Source organism: Salvia hispanica, chromosome 1 (genome assembly GCF_023119035.1).
Source record: "Salvia hispanica cultivar TCC Black 2014 chromosome 1, UniMelb_Shisp_WGS_1.0, whole genome shotgun sequence".
Taxonomy (NCBI): Eukaryota; Viridiplantae; Streptophyta; class Magnoliopsida; order Lamiales; family Lamiaceae; genus Salvia; species Salvia hispanica.
The window spans coordinates 14,870,342-14,895,901 of NC_062965.1; the positions used below are offsets into that span (position 1 = coordinate 14,870,342).

General features: G+C 35.4%; 4 protein-coding genes across 4 annotated transcripts; 1 reads left to right on the forward strand and 3 right to left on the reverse strand.

The window, feature by feature from the left end:
* Positions 1-10,193: 10,193 nt before the first annotated feature.
* LOC125201271 (cytochrome b561 and DOMON domain-containing protein At5g47530-like) lies at positions 10,194-11,781 on the forward strand. Its single transcript, XM_048099313.1, has 2 exons — positions 10,194-10,898; positions 11,033-11,781. The coding sequence occupies exons 1-2, from the start codon at positions 10,290-10,292 to the stop codon at positions 11,606-11,608; spliced, it is 1,185 nt and encodes a 394-aa protein (XP_047955270.1). The 5' UTR covers positions 10,194-10,289; the 3' UTR covers positions 11,609-11,781.
* Positions 11,782-11,853: 72 nt separating this feature from the next.
* LOC125201273 (inositol monophosphatase 3-like) lies at positions 11,854-14,769 on the reverse strand. Its single transcript, XM_048099314.1, has 12 exons — positions 14,666-14,769; positions 14,508-14,563; positions 14,319-14,369; positions 13,918-13,998; positions 13,714-13,817; positions 13,543-13,627; positions 13,159-13,213; positions 13,035-13,078; positions 12,748-12,816; positions 12,539-12,639; positions 12,406-12,462; positions 11,854-12,084 (listed from the first exon to the last, which is right to left on the reverse strand). The coding sequence occupies exons 1-12, from the start codon at positions 14,676-14,678 to the stop codon at positions 11,988-11,990; spliced, it is 813 nt and encodes a 270-aa protein (XP_047955271.1). The 5' UTR covers positions 14,679-14,769; the 3' UTR covers positions 11,854-11,987.
* Positions 14,770-15,696: 927 nt separating this feature from the next.
* Positions 15,697-19,790, reverse strand: LOC125202819 (putative MO25-like protein At5g47540). Its single transcript, XM_048101292.1, has 11 exons — positions 19,363-19,790; positions 18,827-18,988; positions 18,500-18,618; positions 18,286-18,360; positions 18,007-18,100; positions 17,329-17,388; positions 16,996-17,064; positions 16,770-16,868; positions 16,297-16,341; positions 16,101-16,203; positions 15,697-16,006 (listed from the first exon to the last, which is right to left on the reverse strand). The coding sequence occupies exons 1-11, from the start codon at positions 19,483-19,485 to the stop codon at positions 15,930-15,932; spliced, it is 1,026 nt and encodes a 341-aa protein (XP_047957249.1). The 5' UTR covers positions 19,486-19,790; the 3' UTR covers positions 15,697-15,929.
* Positions 19,791-21,705: 1,915 nt separating this feature from the next.
* On the reverse strand, positions 21,706-22,203 carry LOC125202821 (cysteine proteinase inhibitor 5-like). Its single transcript, XM_048101293.1, has one exon. The coding sequence runs from the start codon at positions 22,179-22,181 to the stop codon at positions 21,813-21,815; it is 369 nt and encodes a 122-aa protein (XP_047957250.1). The 5' UTR covers positions 22,182-22,203; the 3' UTR covers positions 21,706-21,812.
* Positions 22,204-25,560: the final 3,357 nt, after the last annotated feature.

Consider the following 25,560-nt stretch of genomic DNA (forward strand, 5'->3'; position numbering starts at 1 on the left):
GAGAACATTGCTTCTAATATGCTCCAGTTGTGAATTAACTTAATGGACCAATAAAGCTAGCTATGGATTAAAGATTAATCTAATGAAAGTTGTAAATATCTCGTTCATTCTACTCACACTAAATATGTTCGCAGATGCTTGAATTTAACCTTGCTGAACACTAAGATTAAATTCGTCTCATAGGATTATCACTTCTACGGTAGCGTGGTAAGCTCTAACCCAACTTCTAAGTTCCAACGTACATGATTCATTTACAAAATCAATTGAACATTCCTACGGAAGCATAGTAAATGTCCAACAATTATTGTAACGACATGTAAATTAACTTATCCAAAATTCATATGCGGAACACAATACAAATCTCAAACTCTTTATATACGTTTCCACCTTTTAACCAAGTTAAAGAGACATTGGCTAAAAGACATGATTAAATAATAAATCAGGCCGGAATGATAAGTCAATGTAAAAAGCACCGTAGAAAAAGATCATAAATTAATACTAATCCATAGAATCCAAAAGTAATTCACATCTTTCACAAATTAGGTGTAACGACCCGCCCATTTAGGGTATAATAAATGCGGCGATCGTTAACTAGGCAGACTTAAATGTATCAAAGATCATAGGCTAGGGTTCCATTCAAGAAGGGATTTAACCAAAGCATTTAATGAACAAATAAGTAGAAGAAGAATAATGCCTTAGCAAAGAAATCCAACCAAAAAGGCTATCGCAATAAATGCTTATCAAAGTTTCCAAAATAATCCCATTTGTTTCATATCCAAAATATTCCCACGAAATAAAAGTATTCACCCAACCAAAAGATCACAAGTTTTAATAATATATAGCGGAAGCGACCAAGAAAGAAGTGAGGCTATGTATGGAGACACAACGACACTTAGAGTTCCAACAGATCATGATATTATTTCCTACTCAACACCGCCGCCCGCTCGTCACCGCTCAACCTGCACATAGGGAAAACACATGCAGGGCTGAGTACTTATAATCATACTCAGTGGACTCATTGCCGAAAACAATTTTATCAACAATAGTAATTATCATGTCATTTTCAAGTGTCCTTCGGGGTTTTAACTTTAGAAAGACCCGAGGCACCAAAATATATTCTTTATCAAATATCACGGTCGCGCAACCATTTTTCACATCGACGTTTACCATATCCTCATTCTACATGACAAGGAATGCGGCCGCAATCCAGGTCACTAGACCGGCCAACCCGTATGCTGACACTCGGTCTAACATTGGTGTACACTAACCCAAGTAGAGTTTGCGGCTCTATAAGGATTCGAATTCGATTAAATCAATAGTGGCATAGCCACAAGGGATAGGCACGACAAAACAAATCAAGGTATGATAACACATATCTCATTCTCATCAATATCAGTTTAGGACAATTAAATAATTAAATCCTCTCCAAATAATAGTAGTAGGCGATTTTTATGCCTATCTCACAAGGGATTTAATTTCAAATCCTAATTTAATTAGGATATGGCAATATCTTCTTAGATATGACAAGATATGGTAAGATATTCTAGCATATTTTTATTTATTCATGGAAAATCAAAGTGGAGTTTTTCGAAAATTCCAAGGTGGAATTTAAAGTATAATCGGACTTTGGATTTAATTTGGATAATTATCCCAAACAAATAATTAAATCCAAGAAAAATAGGATTTCTTCTCCAAATAATAATAGGAGGGATCGAATAATTCCACATGATTAAATAATGCTCCTATTTAATTCTCACTCATCCCTTAGGAAAATAATCCACCACAATTATATTACTCCGCATCAAATATTCACACCAAATCAATCATTTTTTCACTTTCACTTCATTTTCTCAACGCATTGACCTTTCAACGGCCACGTCATATTTTCCACATCTTTGACTATTCAATAGCCACGTCATAATTTCAACAAGTTGACTATTCAACTCAATCTCAATTCTTATACGCAATTAGGTCACAAAGACACCATGCAATTAATTACTCATCAAATAATCCACATATCATAGCATTTAAGGCATTTAACGCAAAAATTTTATAACCCAAAAATTAGGGTTTGAAAAAGTGGGGCGTTACATTAGGAGCAACGTAAGACTTTAGTTACACATCCACGACCAATAAAGAAAAACCATAGAACTCATGAAATTGATGTGTAGATGGTAGCAAATCTCCTCCGGGATGATGGAAGTTGAATGATTGCATCCCCAATCTTCCTCTCTTCATTTCTCCTCTCCTTTCTCGTCTGGAATATCTGAATCACTCCCCAGAAACCGCTCCAGAAACCAATTTGAAGACTAAATTCGGCAGTTTACTAGAAAAACGCCCGACCCGGGCGTTTTTTATGCCAACCCGGGCGTTTCTACTGGACCTGATGGACATGGGCGTTTTCGCCGGGTCCGCACTGCTCCGCACAACCTTCGTCAAATGGTCATAACTTCTTCATCCGAGCTCCGATTGAGGCATACAAGGTACCCATGCGAAGCTATTTCTAAGACGAAGATAATGGTGGTAATATAAAAGAATTTGGACCCCGTCTTGATAGGCAACGAACACTTTGAATCAAACCCACCATTTTGGCTCATTGTAGTCACTTCACATGTACATCTATCAACTAATATATAATAATCAAACTTTAATGATTAATTGATAGATGATTTTAATATAAAAAATAAGAGAAATCTTGGAGTAGAATTAACATCATTTGATTCACATCAGTATTAAATAAATAAAACTAAATGTATATAAATTATACATATACATTATAATGAACTTTCTTTAAAAATTTAATTGAATTTAGTTACTTATTAGATCTGTTATTATTCTATTGCAATATGAGTTATTTATGACAAATTTTCAGTTGATTTCAAGCTTAATTCTAAATAATTACCCGTATTCAATAGAAAAAATTAAAAATATTGAATATGTAGATATTTAAATGTTGCAGAACGATTTGTATATAATTTATTTAAAATTAATAAATTTTTCTAAATTCATTTTCAATATAGACTATCTTTACAAAATCAATTATTAGTACATTTATTAAATGAGATCCCTTGATTCAGACAGTGTGCCACAGTCTTGCTACATTTATATGCAGAATAGGAATGGTGCGGTCATGTCCTATGTAACAATTTTTAATTAATTGATTACTAAAAATTAAAATTACTGTATTAATAACTGCTTTAGAATAAACACAGGTGAAAGCCGGCAGCTGTCCATTACAAAGTAGGTGAGCAAGATCACATGCATTAAATTTGCCTGATTTTGTTTTTTTCTTCTTCTTCTTTCTATTAATTTGTTATTTTCTAAATGGCCAATATTCGATTTATCATGTAAAAGAAATAAAAAATTAGTACTATCACTTTAAACCATAAACTATCTTATCTTTATCAAATAAAGTTAAATTATGTCCATTCTCATATAGTAGTAAATTTAAAAGGTGCTCATGATTAAATCCTTTTAAGAAACTCAATTTTTGTGAATGATAATTTAAAAACTTTAATTTACTCTCCAGTATAAATCCGAGTTGTGAATGATAATCTGAAAATCTCATTTAAAAAGTATTACTACATTGCAAATTAATTAATTAATTAATGAGATTATGCTTTACTAAAAAAAATGGCAGTAATTCATCCAACCCGTTCTTGAAATTCTTGCATGGATTAATTGTTTTAGGTTTCAATTTCCATGAGACTGACAGGATTTAATGCTTCTAGTTGATAATAAATATATGCCTCAAGAAACAAAAAATTTAAAGTCTGGTCCATCATCATCCATCCACAAAAAATATGAAAATAATGTTGACTTAACAAGTGGTAGATGGTGTGTGATGCAAAAGTATTATATACACAACATATACATCTTTTTCTAGAGGTAGGGCATCCAAATCTTGAAATTGTAACAAGATACAAGATATGTTAAACATCAACATTCAAATTTATTGCAAAATTGACTCAAATCTTTAAAAATTTATTAGTTACCCAATTTCTCATCATGTAGTATTCATATCCCTGGATTTTGTGTGCGAATTTGAATCGGATTTCTAAATATCAACCATACATCACATAGTCTAATTGTACTAAGTATCATATTGTCAAATTCATCATTGAATGCTCGAAATTGTGACTCGTACGCCCCGAGAGCCCTAAATACGCCAACTAACTCCTAACTCGGTTATCCAATCTTTGGACGTCGGATGATTAAATTGGCAACATTGATGATAGTCCAAACAATGAATCTTAAAAGTTGGATATCAAAACATTTTAAAATTTAGATATAATTTTTCAACATGGCATATACAAAGAAAAGAGAGTTGAAGAACAATCATCCATTTTCTCTTTATGCAGTTGGGCTGGTTACACTGTGTGGAAAAAAAAAAAAAAAGGAAAAGAGAAAAGAATTGTTTCATGTGGGCCAACTCGTATTTCCGAAATAGGCCCATCAAGAAGTTTTATTTGGGTTAATAAAAAAGAAATAAGGCTCGTGTATTTTATGTATCTGGGCCTATTCGTTTTCCTAATTATATGGGTTATACATCTTAATCTATAGTGGTAATTTTATATTCTCAACACACACGTATGCATGAATTTATTGTGTGTTTTACCAAAATGTATGGCTAGATGACCCCCTAAAGCGATTTAATATTTCACCTAAAACACTAATTTTTTTATTAAAAGAGAGGGCAAAGCCCTTAAAGAAAATACTAAACCCTATCCAGCTTGAACATATGCATTTCTCAAACGATAGCTCAATAACAAGTTTCGTACTTCAACTTGTGGCTCATCATGCAAATACAAACCTGTATCCCGACCTGACGACTAACTTGCCAAACTAATACGCAATCAAATTACATCATTACAAATCAATTTCTGACATATACTCAAATATTTCAAATGAAGCTGCAACAACTTCCATCTTCTTTATTTTCGGACTGATCAAAAAGACCACAACTTGATTGCCACTTTCAACTTCAATACTTTGTATGTCATTGTCCCAAGCAAGCAACAAACCATTATATATGGTCCACAACTAAGCCACAATTACTGAAAATATGACCTAAACTTTTAGAGTATCCTTTAAACCAGCTGACCCTGAAGTCATTTCTAATAACACCACTAAACACCAAATTGCCTAAGCACATGTGTTTAAATAAATATATTTGGGCCTAAGAATGAGTGACAGAATCCTAATGTTTTCATTTCCAAAGAGACAACTCATGGCCCATCAATATTATAAAAACATTGTTATTGCAATTAACCGAGGCGTTTACCGTAAAAAATCAAACATAATTTAAGCACATAGAATAAAATAGTGGTTAGATTAGGGGTAAAGGAAGGATTAATTGGAGTGGTTGAGTCAATTTTAGTGATGCAAAGTCTTTCACGAAACCTCACTTTGAAATGTTGATTCATGATATCAACAAACTAATTCTGCCCAATCACTAATCAAAAGTTGTTGGTGAGAGAGTCTCCAGTTACGCCATTGTTCTTCTGTTTTTTATTTTTAATATTCTAATCCGTTTACTTCCTCCAGCCACACTGCTAAATTGCTAATAGTCTTGATAATAGATGTTACTACTATATTTTGAAAAAAGAAATTTTTTGAAATATTGTTAGATCAGAATAAGATTCACGAAAAATAATACAAAAATGAAAGATAATTAATTTTTGTGGACAATTTAGAATAAAAAATATAACTATTGATTAGAAATAAATGGAATATTTATTTTAACTCATCTAAAAATAGTAAATTAGTAAATAATGCAATCTTGACAATTGATATTATCATACAAAAATGTTGAAACTCCAATCTTAAGGGCCCCACACATCTCAGTTCGACATCATTGTGACGGGTGTTAAATCAAGGTACTCACCTTCTAAGGCCTTACACTTATGCCTAAGAGGTGTTGCAAGGGATTTAATCCTTGGCCAACCATACAAATCTACCCCCTCCGGAATCAACTGCACTCTGCTCTGCGGACTTGACAATTGATATCATGGAGTACGTGATAAAGGAATACAAAATTGAGACAAAAGTTATCAAAATATTGACGATGTTGAGATGCAAAATCATAAACAAATAAATGAAAGTATATACCCTGATGATGATTTTTTGCGGGCTTCGTTAATTTGGAAGAAATTAAAAAGTAGTGGTTGCTGACTAATGGTAATGATACCAATATATATATTTTTTATTGTGGAAAATAAAAGAATAGGCCATACCCAGAAATTGCTCATTCAATCTTGCATGTCATGCTACGTGCCACTTGTTGTCATAATCTTACCAACTTCTCGACGTATGAATAAATACATTAAATAATACATACGTCTTCTGCAAGATCTTTTCACTAATATTCCAGAAGTTCTAATTTAATACTACTAGACTAGATGCGTGTGAAAAGAATTGCGAATAAACAATTCATATATTTCTCCGCGAAATAATTAATTATAGATTTCATCTTAATATCTCCAATCAAATTATGTAATTTTATATCTCTCTGACGTATTTTCAAGATCATGCAATGCTACGATGGCAAGTAGCATTTTAATGGATGAACCCTTGTCAGGAGATAATGTGCATGAAAGTAATACGATCATTTCTTCTATTTGAAGCCTTCAGCTATTAAACGAGCTATATGCAGTTTATACTATTTATCTATTGTCCAATTGCTCAATTGTATTGGACCTCACTCATCCCTCCACGAAAATAAACAAATGAATACACTAATTAAGAATACCTATCAGATTTCACACCAGCCATTTAATTTCAACAAATCCAAATTTGTTATCAAATAATTAAATATTGACTTTACGCTATATATACTCAATAGTCCTAACATTTATCTGTGATTGTGACTTTTGTAGTTCTTGATTGATATAGTAGTACTCCTACTTATGTATTTATACTAGCTACATGTTCAATTTTAATAAGATATTCTAATTAAATTGAGAATAATGATGTCATGCTTTGTCATGCTCACTACATATTAGTGTTATATAAATATGTACAGTTTTAATGTAAAATTAAGTAAGATAAGAAAAGATTGAAAAGAAAAAGCAGTTATAGTATATTAAAAACTGAGACTCGTTTATGTGGTGACCTTGAGGTCACCGGTTCAAACTTTATCACCTGTTGGGAGACTTCAATCCGCAAGTTCGGTCGAACAAAATTAGTCAGATTCCGCCGAAAGGCGGATTCAATACACCTGTGGTTAAATAATAAAAAAATTTGAGACTCATTTCATTAACGTAAGAAACTTGTAGAAATACATCAATTTTGTTGAATAACAAAAAAAATAGAACTACTATCTGTAATCGGTGATGATAGTATTATATAGCAGTTTATTATTTAATTTAGCGCATGTTTGGTAGATATATTAAATTAACACAATATAATTAGTTAAGATGGCTTTAAGATAAGGATGTGGTATCTCACTCTTTTGGAATGTTAAATAATCCACCTTTTTGAACTAATTCGCTTCGGGCCTCAGCGGGCTGAGATGGGCTTTGATGGCCTAACATGACCTTGTTTTATCAACCAAACAACCAATAACCTATATAACTCATATATCTTGATTTTATCTAGGCTACCAAACAAGCACTAGTGTATGTGTTATTTCTAATATACGCCAGTAATACAACTTTATCAAGTCAGAATGCACGCACTAGAACAAAAAAATCGGTTAGAGTCGTTTTTAAATGCATTTAATGACACTAATTTGTGTTTCCAAATATACAATTAACGCTTGAAAAAAAAATCTTTATTATTGGTGTCCTAATTAAAATTAGAGAATGTAAATAAAGACGTCCTAAAAAAAGCAAAGATTGAGTTAATTTATGTTGTCCTTAATTGTTGTTATTTTTATAAATTTTACAATGACGTCTTCATGTTTAAAAAGCAACAACAAATCACAATGCATATTTAAATTGTGATTTTGGATTCCATTAGTAACTCTTATTTATATATAAAAAAAATGTTTTAATAATTAGATGCAATTTTCTTCATAATTCCATAAGCCATATAGTGATATTTGAATCATAAACATGCCGATTGCAATCAAAAGGCATATATACTGTTTCGGTGAAAGGGAAATTGGAAGAATATTGCTTATGAATCTTCTTCAACTTTGCATTTACGGCAAAGATATAATTATAAAGTGAGCTACGCGGTTTCTAGTAATGGAGTCATTTCAATTGACTAATTTAATTTTGAAAATGTAATTAAGATGTGTAGCAGATAAATTAAAACAAAATCAAGAGACAAAGGGGTCCATCTCTACTAAATCAAGCCTGTAAACATCAATCAAATTTCACAAATCTTTCCATTTATTTTGTATATCATATATTTTAATGTATATATATGTTTCTAATTGAAAAGTCGAGAATAATTGAGACATCATTAGATGCTCGAGGGGTACAAGCCATGCACGTAATCCAACATTAAAAAACAGTCTTAAAACATGCAACTATGATTTGAATTTCCTTATACAAAATGATCCTTGTTTGATTTTAATTTTTAAATGAATTCATTATAATTGAAATATATATTTAGACGGATAAATTATTTGTATACTACTTAGAATATAATCAGTGTACGTTGTTGATTTTAGTTGATTGGAATGGAGGGATGAGCAAAATAATAAAAAATCGAATATTCAATCTGTATCAAATCGAGATATATAAAACTTAGTTCGATTTGATATAACTAAAAATCAAATTGAGTCGAAAACCAAATACTCATAAAAGGTTATGATGAGGTCAAGTGAGGAGAAAATTTCACACGGCAGCAATGATTGTTATTCTACAAAACGTGAAGTGGTAAGAGACTCTACCCCTGCATGCTCATCTCCAATAATACTATCACAAATAATTAGGAAGCGTATGTCACACATCAATATAACTTTCAAGTCTTGTATGGCTTCAGTCTTTCAGTTTTAAATTAATTATCACATTTGTTCCTAAAATAATTTTCTTAATAATCCTGAAAAACTCGTCTTGAAAGTCTACGTTTTAATTGAAAAATTTAACCTAAAATATCGATTACACTTACAACTTTGGAAGTTAAATACAGGCCTTGGTACTTTTGGTAGATAAATGTAGATAGTTAGGTAAAAATACTATGCTACACTCTTAATTTGCACAACATATTGTTCAGAATATTTTAGTTCACACAAATTATAACGTGATATTTCTATCTCTGGCATCAATCATAATTTAAAAGAATTATAGCCTATCCAACCATTTACACTAAATTCAAATCTATTGTAATATAAATATCATATTAAATATAATTTTACTCCAACCATTTACATTAAACTAAAACTTAAATGAATATTATCTATATTATGCTTTTTTTACTCATAAAATTTGAAAAACTTTTTGGTTTTGGTATAATGTAAACCTAAATATCGGTATTTTTCTCCAAAAACCAAAAATATAATTGATTTTGGAGTACTATTGGAGCTAATTATCTATCTCATTTTAAATTTTAAAGTACTCTTATGGTCTAATAGCCTAAAAGTACAGCTTTTGGCCAATTCAGACTTCTATCACGGATTTTAAAAGTGGTTAAAAAATACACTAACTTTTAATTTGTGGAGTAACAAATTCTCCCGCGAATCAAAGTTTGTGTATTCTTTTTTACAACATTATCTTAGTCGGGAACGACTATCAAATAATGTAGACATCTTGATGCACCACGTAGGATTAAATTTGGGCGAAGTTGATTTTTATGGAAAATTTACTAATAAGTTAAACGCTGGTACATATTTTTACCACATTTAAAGTTTGTGGTAAAAATTTGAATTGACCTAAAATTAGTGTATTTTTTCGACTATAGCCCTAAATAAAATATAGGGGTGAATTTTAAATAACTAGCACAAACGATATATTCTATCCAATTGAAACAAGCCCTAACTACACCCTGATACATCTTTGTCACTTGAAAACACTTAGCTTTATTGCGTGTCGATTATCTTCCAAATTAAACCATGAAGTTGGGTGGTTGAAGTTTAGACCTAAACAAGGGTGGTTGTAAACTAGTAAACAAATTAGGATACCAAATATTTTGCCAGATGCAATTATCTCAATAAAACAGCACCAATTATTTCCTCACACTTCCTTTACCAAACTGTAACTACTCTTGTCCCCACCATCCTCTTTCTATAAAACCACCTTCATCAAACTCAAACTCATCTCTTCATTTCTCACAAATTCAACAAACATAAAAGTGATCAAACCAAAACTCTCATTCCTAGATTACTGCAATTAATTAAGATGTTGAGGATCCTCCCTCTCCTCCTCTTCTTCTCACTCTACATATCCTCTTCCCACGCCCAATCATGCGCCACCTACAACTTCGCCGGCAACCGGATATTCAGCCACTGCGCCGACCTCCCGAACCTCAACTCCTTCCTCCACTGGAACTACGACGACTCCGCCAAGACCGTCCAAATCGGGTACCGCCACACGGGGGTGGCGGCCACGAGATGGGTGGCGTGGGCGATCAACCCCACCGGGAGAGGGATGGTCGGTGCGCAGGCGCTCGTGGCGTTCCGGAAATCGGACGGCACCATGAGGGCCTACACGTCGCCGGTGAGCAGCTACCAGACTCAGCTGGCCGAGGGGGATTTGAGCTTCCCGGTTTCCGACCTGTCGGCGACTTATGCCGGGAATGAGTACACCATCTTTGCCACGCTCAAGCTCGATAACGTGACATCCACGGTGAATCAGGTGTGGCAGGAAGGCCCCCTCTCCGGGGATTCTCCAGCGAGGCATCCCACCACCGGCGCCAATGTTCAGTCCACTGGGAATTTGAATCTTTTATCTGGACAGACGGGAGGGACGACGACCGGATCAGTCGACTCGAGGACTAAAAAGAAGAATGTGAGTTTTTTTTAAGTCAAAAACTGATATTAATGTATTTACGAACTGTACGGTACAACATTCTCGTTTTAAGAAGAGTTCTTAAATGAACCATCTCCTTTATGTATCTTGAACTTCAACTCGAAACGATGCAGATTCACGGAGTGCTGAATTCAGTGAGTTGGGGAATACTACTGCCAATCGGGGCTATCACAGCAAGGTACCTGAAAGTATTCCCGGCAGCTGATCCAGCGTGGTTTTACCTACACGCACTTTTCCAGAGCTCGGCCTACATCATCGGAGTCGCAGGCTGGGCCACCGGCCTCCAGCTCGGTAGCCAGTCTGCCGGAATCACATACACGGCCCACAGGATCATCGGCATTGTCATCTTCTGCCTCGCGACCCTTCAAGTGTCTGCTCTGTTTCTGAGGCCCAAGAAGGAGCACAAATGGAGACTCTATTGGAACATCTACCACCACTTCAGTGGATACTCTGTTATAGTCCTCAGCATCGTCAACATTTTCAAGGGCTTCGACATCCTACACCCCGATCAGAAATGGAGGAGATCCTACGTTGGGATCCTGATCGGTCTGGCTGCTCTCGCTGCCATTCTAGAGGTCTACACATGGTATGTCGTCTTAAAGAGGAAGAAGTCGAGCCGCCCAGACAAGATGTCCAATGGAAACAATGGCTATAATGGATATGGTGCAGGTGATCAAGATAGAGTATGAAGGATAGGTTAATGTTTGCTCTGTTTTGCTCTTGTTGGTTTTTGGTAGCCAACTTTTGATGTTTCCATGATTTTCTACTGTCTTTAGTTTTTTATTTAGATTTCTGTTGGATAGTTATATATGTTCATTATTTATTTGGTCATTTGGTGCTAATACATGATTTTATTCTCTTCCCCACTTTCTCAATTTTCACAAGTACAAAAAACGGAGAACATATTAGTGCATCACAACAAGGAATTATTCCATAACAGAAAGTATATATGTTTTGTATAAAATGTAAAAATAGTATGGGTTTAAGCCTCAACCAATAGGAAGAATAAGCAAGCAAGTAAATGATATGTGGTGCTACAGAGGTGACAAGAAACTCAACTGGCTATCTCTATTCTGATTGTTTCAGAGCATCAACAAATGCATCCTTTAGAAAACCATTTGAAGCTGCTACACGTTGAGCAGTGATGTCGAATTCCTTGCCGGTGCTGTTGAAGAATGAAAGCATATGATTATTTTGTGATAAGAGAAAGTTCATGACCCCATCTTTCAAAACCTAAAAGTTTGTATTTAGGGTAAATTTGCTATTGTGCATCCAAATTATACTCCTAATTTTTTGTGTTGTCGTATGAACTTTCCGGTACTTGTTGGCTGCTATCTAGTGCCACTTCTGGCAAAATATGTGAGAACATTCCTTGCATATTTTGCTGGTGGTGGCTCTAGATGGCAACTAAAATAACACGTATAGTTCTTGGATGGCCATAAACAAGTACTCATGGTTTGAAGGAGTTTGAAGGCTTGTTACTTACGGATCAAATACATGCCCTCCAGCTTCAGTTAGAATTACAGCTCCAGCTGCTACATCCCTGAAAAGATACAACCTACGTTTAGTACTTCCTTGGAAAAATTCTAGTAGCATATGAACCTCACGTAAAATCTTACCAGGGCCCTCCAAAACCGACTTCATAGAACAGATCAAGCCTTCCACATGCAATTCCACAGAGATTTAAGGCACAAGAGCCACTCATCCGAAGTGACCGAACCTGATTAAGAGAAAACCCAAGCCATGTGTTAAGCCATCTATCAGAATTACAGAAACAATTACTAAAAATCATCAACAAAACCCACAAGACCGCCAATAGTGAGCTTACCTTGAAGAGTAAGCTATTGATCCTATTTGTGGATGCATCCAAGGTGGCCTTGTCACGCTTGGTACCTGCCTGTCATTATAATATAGACAAATTTGATGAGGTTCTGACAAGCAGAATTACCTAAACAAATATTTGATGAAGCTAATAACTGAGAGAATCCAGCAAATAAAGAAGAATGAGGATGGAATAGCTTCCGAGTGATTCATAATCCCTTCACTAAATAATTGAATAACGCCGTATTTCAGTCTGTCAAACAGTCACTATCTGCAATATGTATAGCTAAGTACCTCTGTTGCAAGTAGAGACTTTACGAGCTCAGTTTGTGAAGACGCTGCATTTTCACAATACAATATCAGTGATCACATTGACGTTAATGTTCTTAAAAATTTTCTACAAGGAGAATTGACTTACCTTTAATAGATTTTCCGTTGAGGAAAGCACCTTTTCCATGAATTGCAGTAAAAAGCTGAACATCAGAACGTAAAGCACAGTAAATAAAAATTCTGTTGAAACGCAATGCATGCCATATATATTCTTATACCAACAGGTGGCAGTGGCTAGAATGACTAGAACGGTTAATGACGCTTTCGACCTTGCATAATTCAGTATATCTAGGTAACACGAACAGAACACTACAAGGAGTAGGAATACAACACTTTGAGCACGACGAGAATAGCCATAATTGGAAGTGTATAAGAATTTCCCAGAATTCCTAACAACAAGTCACGATATAAAATATGATCATTAACAGAAGTTGACCTCTACTACTAGTGCTTAGCAGCTGTACAATTTTACCTCATCCATTATCGGGTTGTAGACGACACCCACTTTAGGAATTCGTCCGATTGTGAGTCCAATAGATACACATACAAATGGGAACCTGCAATCAACAATCAGCCTCAATCAAGTATAATCAGGAATATGAGAAACTTTTCTCAAAACAGATGAAAGAGATATGGCACTTGCCCATGGACAAAGTTAGTTGTTCCATCTAGAGGATCAACGATCCAAGTTGGTTCATCCGTCAATTCAGTCACACCACAGGCAGCAGTTGTTTCTTCCCCAATGAACTAAAGATGAGCAGCAATAATGTCAAGAGTAACAAATCATGCAGTGAAGACGATTCAACATCAATCCAACACAGGAAGCAAAACCAAAAAGACGGTTCACCTTATGGTCAGGATATTGCTGTTTTAGCGAGCTGAATATGAGTTCTTCGCATGCCTTGTCAGTCTCTGTGACCAAATCCACCTACACACATAGAAAGAAACCTTAATATAGGAAACCTTAGAAGCTAGAATTAGAACCCAAGCTCATTGTATTCCCATCCACATTTGTAGCATTCAAACAATACTTGCCAAACATATTTCTTCCAAATAAATTTTTTGATCAAATGTCCCCATTCTAAAAATATAGCTTTTCATGAAGCAGATGATGCATTCCCAATTCAAATAAATGATTGCAGGATAACAGATTATTCAAGATCCATCAATTTTATCCACAAAATCAAAGAAAAAACTTCACAAACTTGCCAAAAATGAGTTAAATCATTTAAAAAACGAATATTTTACCAGGCCTTTGTGCTCAACAAGCTTGGTCTCATAAAAGCCACGACGAATAATCTGCAATCCAGTTGAATTCATAAGTAATTAGATGATTGAGAATCAAATTCATAAGTAATTAGATGATTGAGAATCAAATTCATAAGTAATTAGATGATTGAGAATCAAATTCATATGTAATTAGATGACAGAACTCACCTCTCCAGCTTTCTTGGCAGCTTCCACCGCCTGGGCCAAAAAATCCTCAACCGAACCTGAAATCCGATAAACTATCAGCAAAGGTGTGGATATTCACAGGGAGATAGATACATTGTGCAGATAATTGAGTGCGCGAGGGGAAATGATAGGAGTCGCGCCTTTTTCCGCCATTTTTGTTTTTCTTTGAGGATTGGGAAAATGCAAATTTGGTGGTTGGAGCTTTTTCTATTTCCACTTAGCAGATGACTGATGCTAATTTTTTATGTGGAAAAGGAAAACAGAGAGAAACACATATTTATACAACAAATTTAATATTTTTATGATTTTATAGTTCAGTGACTTCATTAAATCTTTTTTTCTGAAATATTTACACTAAATATGTACTCACTTTACTAAAAGTAAGTACTAATATGTTAATTAAATGAATGACTGATCACTTGGATTTGAAATATTTTAGTAAAACACATAAAAATACTTTTGATTATACATATTTGATGTAATCAAAAGAATTAAATGGAGTATGATATAAATGCAATTTAGAACAAAAATTTATCTGAACAATGATGAATAAATTCTAAATAATATTACTGGCCCATAAAATAACAAGATTTGGTCTAATTTAATATTTTTCATGAACTTAGAATTAGTCGGAAAAATTATGAATTTTTCTATTGTAGTAAACTTTTTAAGTATGAATTAGGAAGAAACTAATTTCGTGGAAATTTACTATACAAAACTTATGTTGATAATTTTGCAACTTCAAATTCGTGAAAAATACCAAATATTTTAGCATGTGGTTTTATAAACTAATACCATTTAATAATTATTTAATTTGGATACCTTTCTCCTACGGAAATTATTCAACTCAAACCAATTATTAACAGGAACGTGTAAAATATTGGCTTGATTCTCAATTGATAAAATAATAGATTGGTCTTTGATTATCAGTAATAATTTTAAAGTGATGAAATACAGGTCATTTTGAAGTTGGCAACGGAATATGCCAATATCCTAGCTTTATATTCGAATCTAAGCATTATTTATATTCATTTATTGATTCGAATCAATTTCTAAAATTCTCGTGACTTCCACACAATTATAAGACGATAGAGAAAGCAACCATTATCGAAAAAGTAACCCTCACGAGAAACGTCACTAGCTTCACAGTTTTTGCAGACTTGGCAAAAAATGAAGAACGAATAAAGAATTATTCCAATAATTTCTTGTTTAAAAATGATACCACATGTAATTACAACATGTAAAAAATATTTATTACCAAAGATGCAACACAGGAAGCACTTTGCAGATCGACTTCTTAGTATCTCACAACATTGAGATCTGATTTGTATTAATTCACAATTATATATAGCAGAGAGAAATGAAATGTCACAAGACAGCTGATACACTTCACAAGAGCTGAATTCATGGCCGCTCTTTAGGCTCGAGGGCAGCAATTTCTTTGACAACTTGCGCTTTATCAGCCTCGAACTGCTCATCCTCTGCAACCGAAAAAAAATCCATCAGAAACACACCAGATAATGCAAATAAAAATATTCGAAGATTATCTGTGAATATATCATTCCTCGATTTTACCTTTGTCGGGCTTGAAATCAGCAAAGAGGCGGAGGAGCTTGCTTCGGTTGGTGATGAGAATACTAACAATATCCGGAGGTTTGTTCTGATTAGCTGCAAATAGCTGCAAATATTTGCATTCCAGACCACAGTATGAGTTACCTAAGTATTTCCAATATAGTAGCATGTGACAAGCTCGGTAAGCAAATACCCGTACCTTGAAAACATGGAACGCTTCAATCTGTATGCTCTTGCTCGTCTCCTGGGATAAGTCAACAGTTCATCACTAACATGTGGTACACAATATGCATGACTAAACATCTCGAATTCTTTCAAGTAAGACATCACCAAAATGACAGGGTTCAGAACGAATTAGTACATTTTAATTCATTTAACATGTTCGGGAAGGGTTCAGAATATGGTAAGTCATTAAACATCGACAAATAAACAAGTAGCGCTCTTTCAAGCTCTTATGACATCGATAGAATATTCAGTATGTGATAAGAATATTCGAGAATGAATGGGGTCTAATAGCATCAGATCAATTCAAATCCTTGAGATTAATTAAATTACATTTGCCATGCACTTATAGCCTACATATATTTCATTTCTCAACACTTCGCTAGCCATTCAAGTGGTGAAGGGAACTTAGGGAAGTAAGGACTGACTAAAGCCAAGAAATTAACATACCCTGAGAAGATTCATGAGGATCCTCAAGTTGTCCCTTGAGCTAACATATCGTGTCATTACAGCCGAATTCGAACGATCCAGCAAGATATCACCCAAGAGCTGAAAGGGGTGCATCATCAAGAATCAGAATTATAGTCAACCATACACAAACAATTGTGCATGTGAATGGTTCATCATGTGAACGATGTCTAACAATACTAAAAATGAGATACAGGCGCCACATTACCTTGATAGCCTGCCTCCTAGTGATGTAGTTAGTAGATTCTAGCAGCTTCGAGTTGTACTCAGCAAAGAACTATGAACAAGAGATGAAAAGTAAATCAGGATCAGATGCGATGCTCATGAAGCACTCCAAAAAAACTATATTGTGATATTTGAGGGCGGGACATGCAACATCATATTATAAGGTATGGCTGGGTCTCTGAGTTGTTTGTATTGACCAATGAGCATAATGTATAAAAGCATGTAGAGACAATATTCGAAGCTCTGCAGTATAAATATTAAATCAGGAAATAAGCAGTACAAAGAAGCTCTAGGTACTAAAGCAGTAAAAACTTACCCAGTCATAGTTTTTAGAAAGGAATTCGGCTACTGTTGACTTGTGCCTAGTCAATAATTCCTGCAATAAGATGTCAATCCTGTTAGATAGACTTTAATGTCAGTACACATGCCAAAAATACCCAAAAAAAAATGCATCATTAAGGAGCATAATCTAGAACTTAAATAACCTAGGTTTCAGTAGCTTATATCATTAGTGTCTTAGAAGAAAATTGGCACACTGTGGACTTCATACATCATCTAGGTGTTGCACATGTAGTAAACCATTCATGTAAGAGCACATGAAGAAAAATATAGGGTCATAAAAGACAATGCTACCCAGCTTAAGAACCGAGTGGCGCATCTCATCGAACATCAATACATCATAAGTTCACTTTTCCCATTACCATCCCTAGCACTTCCTCAAATCATAGTAAACCTGAAAGTTATCTCTTTAAGGTATAAGGTATTCTATTAAAGATTTTTCACCAAGCAACCACATTTTTAGTAGAGTGCCAAATGAGGGAACTGTATACTTAACACTAATTGCATATGAACCTTCTAATGATTAGTTAAAATGTAAAAGTCAGTAACTTGTCAACTACACTGCATATACTCTAATGCAGCAAAGTGAAAGATAAACCAATTATTGAAAAAAGGAGGATAATATATAATCACTACTTCAGATGGAATACCCAACCTTGAAAGTAGCAGCAGCATCTGAGGCAATGTCGAAATTTGGAAGTTGGATAAAATCGAAAAATTTCTTCATATGCTCCGATTCCAAAACATACCTATAGCACAGAGCAGATCCTAGCATTAATAAAATGTTGGTTTTAATCTGCAGCACTTAAACACTGAAGTAAGCTAATGCAATAAAGAAAACAAAAAAGGCAGGCAATTTAGTCAGTGACTGCATACATGATAGAATGATCCACACAAGATATCAGAAAACGTGAAAATTGAGTGATTTACTCACTTTGCAACAATTTGATGGCGTATGCATTCCCTCAACATTGCACCATAGTGTAAAGCCAGCTCAGTGTTCTCATACCTAGATGCAAAAAACAAACCAAATTGAAGTCAATAGATTGCAAACAAGAATGAAATCCCAATTCAAATGAAAACTTGGAAATATAAGTTATTTCATTGAACAATCCAGAATCTAATGCAAATTCTTTATCATAACATACCCTGCTATTAAGACATCCATGAGATCTATGTTCTTTTCCAAGTAATCACACGCAATCAACTTTGACTGAACCTGTTGCCTCTGCAGATTTGCAACAACCTGAGTAGCATCTTTGCGGGTCTGCAAAATTGTCTCTTTAGTCAACAGAACAATCCCTTCACTTCTCATGGTATAACTTAAATTTAACAACTATAGGTTTAGAGATTACTACACCAAGAATACACTATGCTCCTAACTCGATCCATTCAATACAACCATGAAGCTAAATGCACAAAACAGAACTCTGATAATTTCTAGTAACCAAATTAGGGATCAACACTACACTTACCTCTAAATTCAACTTCGGCAGACATGTAATTAGGATGCGAAGAGTGTCCTCTCTGAAAAACTCCTGAGTCAACTGGGCACAGGCTTCTGCCACTGGCTCAGATTCACTGTCCCCATAAAGAACTTGCTTCAATTCTCTCATTAGTTTGCTCAATTCCACCATCTGCGCAGTACAATCAGCAAAAGACACACCATTAGAATCGTAAAATCGTCCTCGAGACCGCACTCCACTTGCTACCATACAACAATACAAAACAGACATTTCAAACACCAGAAGCCATCAACTAAACCATCAATCCAGAGCTTTGCCTATATTCACTTAGATCCTCACTCACAAAAACATAGACATTCCAATCATGACCTAAATGAGCACAAATTAACAAGTGAAACAGTAGCTCGCAATTCACTAACTAATACCGCAATTCACTAACTAATAACAGAAACAATTTTCCTTCTATCGAAATTCGACGATAATGTCAAACTACAAGCACCACCAGATCAACCAAAGCTAAACGCAAGGAAGTTAAACAGGACAACCTTCTCGTCTCGCTTGCTCTCCTTAGTATCAGGAGCGCCGAGATCCGCGAAGATGAGTAGATCGCGAGTCTGCCGCACCAAATCGACCGGAGTCCTCGGCTTAGACTTGAACAGACTCTTCATCTTAGCGTTTTCCGAGCCGCCGTCTGTGGTATCTGGTATCGGAAGCCTACGGACGGACGCCTGCGGCACCGGCGGCCGCGGCGCCGGCGGTTTCCCGCCGGAAGACAAACACCCTCCTATTTTGGATAATTGTCAAATCCCCCCTTTTTTGTGAAAAATGGGTTTGAACTCGTTGAAGTTAGCTCGACTCTTTTCCAATCGATTGGTTTAGGGATTCGGATTCAACAAAGCAGATTTTTCGTGGTGAATCCTAACAGAATATTTTGGAGCTTCGTGTATCAGACTGAATTTCTGGGGATTTTTAAAATTTTATTTATATAAGCTACATGACTCGATAGTATGAAGCATTTTTATCCATTCAAATTCAAATCAGTAATTATTTACGTAAAAAAATTGTGTTTCTTATTTACTTACACTAGATTTATATAAAATCAAATTAAATTAAATATAGGTCACACTTCTTGCCAAATATTTTATTCATGGAATACGCTAGTCTCAAACACATATTACAGATTTTCGCCCCTGTTTCGCCCCGCAGTCGCCCCTGACTCGCGCCAGCTCCTAATTCCTCTCTCGATCCTACACACGTCTCCTCATAGTATATCGACTTCTTGGTGATCGGGTCGGTGGCCGACTCGTAGGAACGTTAGTTATCTGTGCACAGTTTCATCAACCGCACATTCGTGTTCCTCGCTCAAGACCACACGGGCCCCATGGTCCACTCTGACTCGAGCCTCCAGGCGATCGCGCGCCCCCGCGATCTCTCGGCTTGAACTCATTGTAGGTCAACAAAACGCGCTTCCAAAAGCCAATCTCGGTCTGATCGGTACCAACACAGGGGTCGGATGTGACGGCATCCCATGCCCTCGCTACAGCAATCGACTCGTCTTTGGTGTAGTGCACGGCCCGACTTGTTACCGGCGAATCGCTACCGCCGCTGCCATCCCCATCGCTGGCGCCACCGTGCGTCCGCCCCCACCGCCGCTCGCCACCGCGACTTCCCCCCACCGCCGTCGGCCGGCGCGCCGCCCCTATAGTGGATGCCCTTAGTCTGGATTGGATTGAGACTATACATAAACTTATTTGACTTTACATAAAATTATTTTGACTTTTTATTAAATGGAAGCGTAAAGTGTAATAAGGGTTTTGTATTGAAGAGATTGAGAATGTATTTAATGTTTATTTTTAGGAAGATATTAAGTGGCATAAATTTTGTGGAACAAATGAAAATAGTAAAATGGACAAACTTTGTGGGATGAAAGAAGTAAGTACTTGTAAATAAACAAAATAGTTACTGTACATTTTTAAAATATTTTACTAGATTTATATTCTAATTATATTTCATATGTATTTATTGAATAATTTTAGAATCATAAGAATATGCATATTTAAATTTCTCATTTGTAATTATTTTTAGAAAGTTCATTTGTAAAGATAGATTTTGAAAATTAGAAATTAATACCAAAATTTAGAATAAATATAGTTAAAACTATAATCGAAATAATTAAAATATAAAATTAGTAATTGTAGTCGTTATCTTTACTAGTGTTGAGACTTCCGATGAGCATGGTTTTTAAAAATGATTCAATTGAAATTCATCTTAAGTTCTTAACTAATGGAGTGATTTTAGAATATAATATTAAATTAAATGACATTTCAGTTTTTGGGATTATATTGTATTTGCTTTTCAGAATCTTTTCATTCTAGGGGATTATTATCTTTTTCTTTTCTTTTTTCTTATTATTTATCTCACTAGTAAATGAATGGACCAAACTACCCAATATAAGATTTCTCTTGAAATCAATGCCTTTGTGAAAGTATATGGTAATTCTTATAAATTTGAGAGGGAAAAGAGGAGAAAGTAGGAGAAAAGGGCCAAATTTGTGTACCTCAATCCATATTCTGAAAAGATGTTGAATATACAGTTGGATTGTTTAATCAATTCGTTTACTTTGTGATAAAAATAATAAGAAAAAGAAGAAGAAGAAAAAGATCCCCTAAAAAAAGATGTCATATTTTGAAGGTTCATCTAATTTAATCTCGAAAATTAAAGATTATCCAATTCAATCACAGATGATTATCATAAGTCATAACTGATGCGTCGATTTCAGTCGCCCATTGACAACTTAATTTGCGGAGATCAGATTTGATACTAAATTGAAAAAAAAAATAACAGCTGTGTGTGTACAATTTGATATAATAAAAAAACGTAAGTGAGAATGGGTAAAAACATTAGAATTAAAGTATGCATCAAATTTGAAACTCAACAACTATCCTCAACATATTTACACGCATCCAAACACCAGATTTAATTTATTACTACTATTTTAGGCTTTAATAATTTGGTCGAAGGAGTCAAGCTGCTGGACTCCCATCGCAGGCTTGGTCCATACGACGGCGGAGTAGATATAGGGGGGAGGGCCGCTGCCGCCGCCGACGTCCATCTCCAGCCTGTATTTCACACCATTCGCCACCTGCGATTCCGCCTTCAACACGGAATTCAAAGCGAAGCCCGTCTTCGCCTCGAAGTTATGCTGCGCCACCGCGAATTTCGCCAATTTCACAATCTCCGGTGCGTTTGGATCCGCGATCGGGGTCCAGCCGCCGGCGAGTGGGCCACGAGCGGCGGAGGCGGAATGCGCGATTGCGAGAAGCGCGAGAGAGGCGAGGAGAGTGTGGACAGATTTGGGGGCCATGATTTTTATTGGTTGGGAGAAATGTGCGTGGGAAAGTTGCTTTTATAGTTGGAGGCTTTCCTTTAATAGTCAAGTTTTTATTGTTGAACGGTCAAGTTTTAATTACTACATTTAAGTAAGGCAGGATTTTTTTTAATTAGATCGGAAATTTGAATCAATATTTGTATCTTATTTGAAAAACATGAAAGTACAAAAAAAATGAGTGATAATTTGTTTGCTTGGCGATGTACAAAGAATGGAAACCAATATAAAAAAGAGTGTGTAGTTTGGAATGGAAAAGACAAAGGTGTGGAAAATAGTTGATTAAAAGGTCAAGCGGGTAAGGACTACTTACACTCGCAAGAGTCCGAGCCGATAGCCGACCCCGGGCGGACACGCCCGACGCGGAGCGCAGCAACTCCCGGGGACGAGATCATTTTCTCGGGAGCCGGATTGCCGGGCCCGGAGCCAAAGACCGCCTCAATGAAGGACCATGGCACGAGGCGATCCGTCGGCTTTGGACCCCCTCATGAGGACCAGGGCACTTCAACGGTATTTATTCTAACTTGATGACTCACATGACGAGTGGCCGAACGAGCACATGGTCCGAGATGAGGCCATCCGGATGTATGGTAGCCGTACTTGTCGACGAAGGGCTTCAAGTATTGGAACATCTACGATAAGTCAAGGATCTCCCAAATCGGACGGGGAAAGCACGACGCCGACGGAAATCGGGGCGCCGCGACAGCGTTGAGAGCGGGGGGGAGCGCGGCCCACATCGACTAGTGGGGATGGTCCGCACGGCCCCCCGGAGGGAGTGAAGAAGGCGAAGGGGAGGGGGGGTGGCAAACGCCGGAAGTCGCGTCAATCCGTCATCGACTTAGAAAAGCCACTTATTCGAGCAATGTCGCTAATCCGACCTGGCATGTACACGCGCTTTTACCGGCGGCGGACCCCCCAAGAAAAGGGGGCTTTCCCCGGAAATGATCCAACACCCGGCAGTAGCTGGGCCGATCCCGACGCCGGCCCTCCGTCTTAGATTTTTTTTTTTTAAATCTTTGTTTATTTGCGTTTTTATTTGTAGTTTTTTTTTCTCGTTGTATTATATTTTCCAATGATTAATACTAACGATGAATTGTTCATTATTAATTATTTTATTAAATACATTTGTAGGGAAAATTAAATAATATAAAAAATAATGATGTAAAAATGAAATGTTGAGTTAGGGGGAGAAATAAGGGAGAAATAAGGGGAGAAACCAATGTAACAACTGGGGATAAATTTTGGTGCTGATGTGTGACGAAGAGTGTGTAGTTTGGAATGGAAAAGACAAAGGTGTGGAAAATAGTTGATTAAAATCAAATCTAGCAGTATTAGTAACTTTTTAGTGTTTTTTTTATTTCTACATTATGCACGTTGCTTAGAATGAATGAATGAATTTAACTACGATTTTCATTCTTTCATTCCTTTACGGTTTCTACATTATTTTATTCTAGAGTAAAAGTCATTTTTGTTCCTTAACATATGACGATTTTTTGATTTTGGTCCATAACATTATCTTTTGAATTATTTGGTCCTTAACAAATAAAAATCGATCACATTTGGTCCGAATTGGACGAGAAGGGCTAAATTTAACGGTCAACGAATATTAATTGGATTTTGACCGGATTAAGTTAATTATTAACTTAATTAATAATTTCTTACAAAATGCTCATGTATGATTTCGAAACACCAATCTCCGCCGCGTCACTGCCGCCTCCGCCCATCGGAGTAGAGGACATCGGCACCACCTCCTGCAGTGGCGTTGGGAGCGGCGAACTCCGGCACATGACCAAATGTGACCGATTTTTATTTGTTAAGGACTAAATAATTCAAAAGATAGTGTTATGGACCAAAACCAAAAAATCGTCATATGTTAAGGACCAAAAAGTACCTTTAGTTTTTATTCTATACATTTGTTATATATGCACATTCATCAACATTATACATGCTTTAATTTGAATTTTAGGTATATTATCATAAATGAACACGTCTGCATTAGATTTGTAAGGAGAGTTTCATATAGTATGACTTTTATTGGTAGTGTAATGAAATTATTTTCATAAATAATTTATTTAAAATTAAGAAAACGTAATTACGCAGTTAGTTTGTTGCGTAGGGTTTAAACAAGAGAATAAGAGAATTGTGTGATTAAGAGATGAAAACCACATGTGGACGCTGCTAGGTGTTTCCAGAGTTGAACAAGTCTTAAAATTTAATTTAACTAGGTAAATAATAATGGGGGATACATAAACTACAAAAAAAATTGCAATTTTTTTTCATATTAGTAATTGAAATAGGTCCACTCTTTTTTTATTTTTTGATTACTGTGCATTTATTAAATTATCAAGGTTATATTAAAATTATGACTGGTTGGTTTCATAAATATTAAATTAGTGTTTATATCAAATTGGTTACTAGAGTTTGATTTGTTTCAAAATGAATTCTAAACTTTATACTCCTATTTTATATTGTTTGTAATTTAATTGATTTACTTAATTAATTAATTCCACATACTAATTAAAATACCTCATAAGATTTTCTATTTAAGCAATTTAATAAATTATTTACACATCCTGAAAATCAAATAAATCACATTATACAATGAATATTGATCAGGAAACAAAATTTCTTTCATATCACATATGATTCAAAATTTTCTTCGACCATAGTAAAAGCTATTTGCTTCTCCAATTTCAATTTCAAATTCAATTCCAATTCCAATTCCAATTCAAATATAATATTATTTGATATCTTCGTTTCAACTATTTATGTGCAAGATTACAAAATTCGGTTCACCATAAAATACAAACACATATCCACAAATTGCAATTCACAAGTTCGCATCAAGGCTCGGAGCATGTCACAGGACTAGAGGGCGAAAGCGGGCGATGACACCTACAAGTTAAGAGTTCACGGCATGCAAAAAAATCTATGTCACTTCTACCGTTTTTTTGGAGGCGAAGAGAAACGTTCAGATGATTAGGTTTTAATTTTAGGGACTTAAATTGTAGGTATAATTTTGATCTAAAACATTTTCAACAAATTGGGCTTGATTTGGACTTGGTTTAACCCTTGGGCTAATGGCTTTGTGGACTCGCAGCTTGACCCAAATCCATCAAATTTTATTCTTATCAAGTCTCAACCCAGGGGTTAAGTGGTAATTGGTCATTGGAGGTTGGCCGCACTTAGATTTGCCAGTGATCCCATTGGCAGATAGAGAATAGAACTAAGGGGGGACAATGGTACCCCCAATATATTCAAATAATAGTATATATAATCCCAAAAATTGCATGGAAATAAGTTAGCCGAATGGTTGAATACACTAATATTGTCGTCAAGACCTGGGTTCAATTTTGGG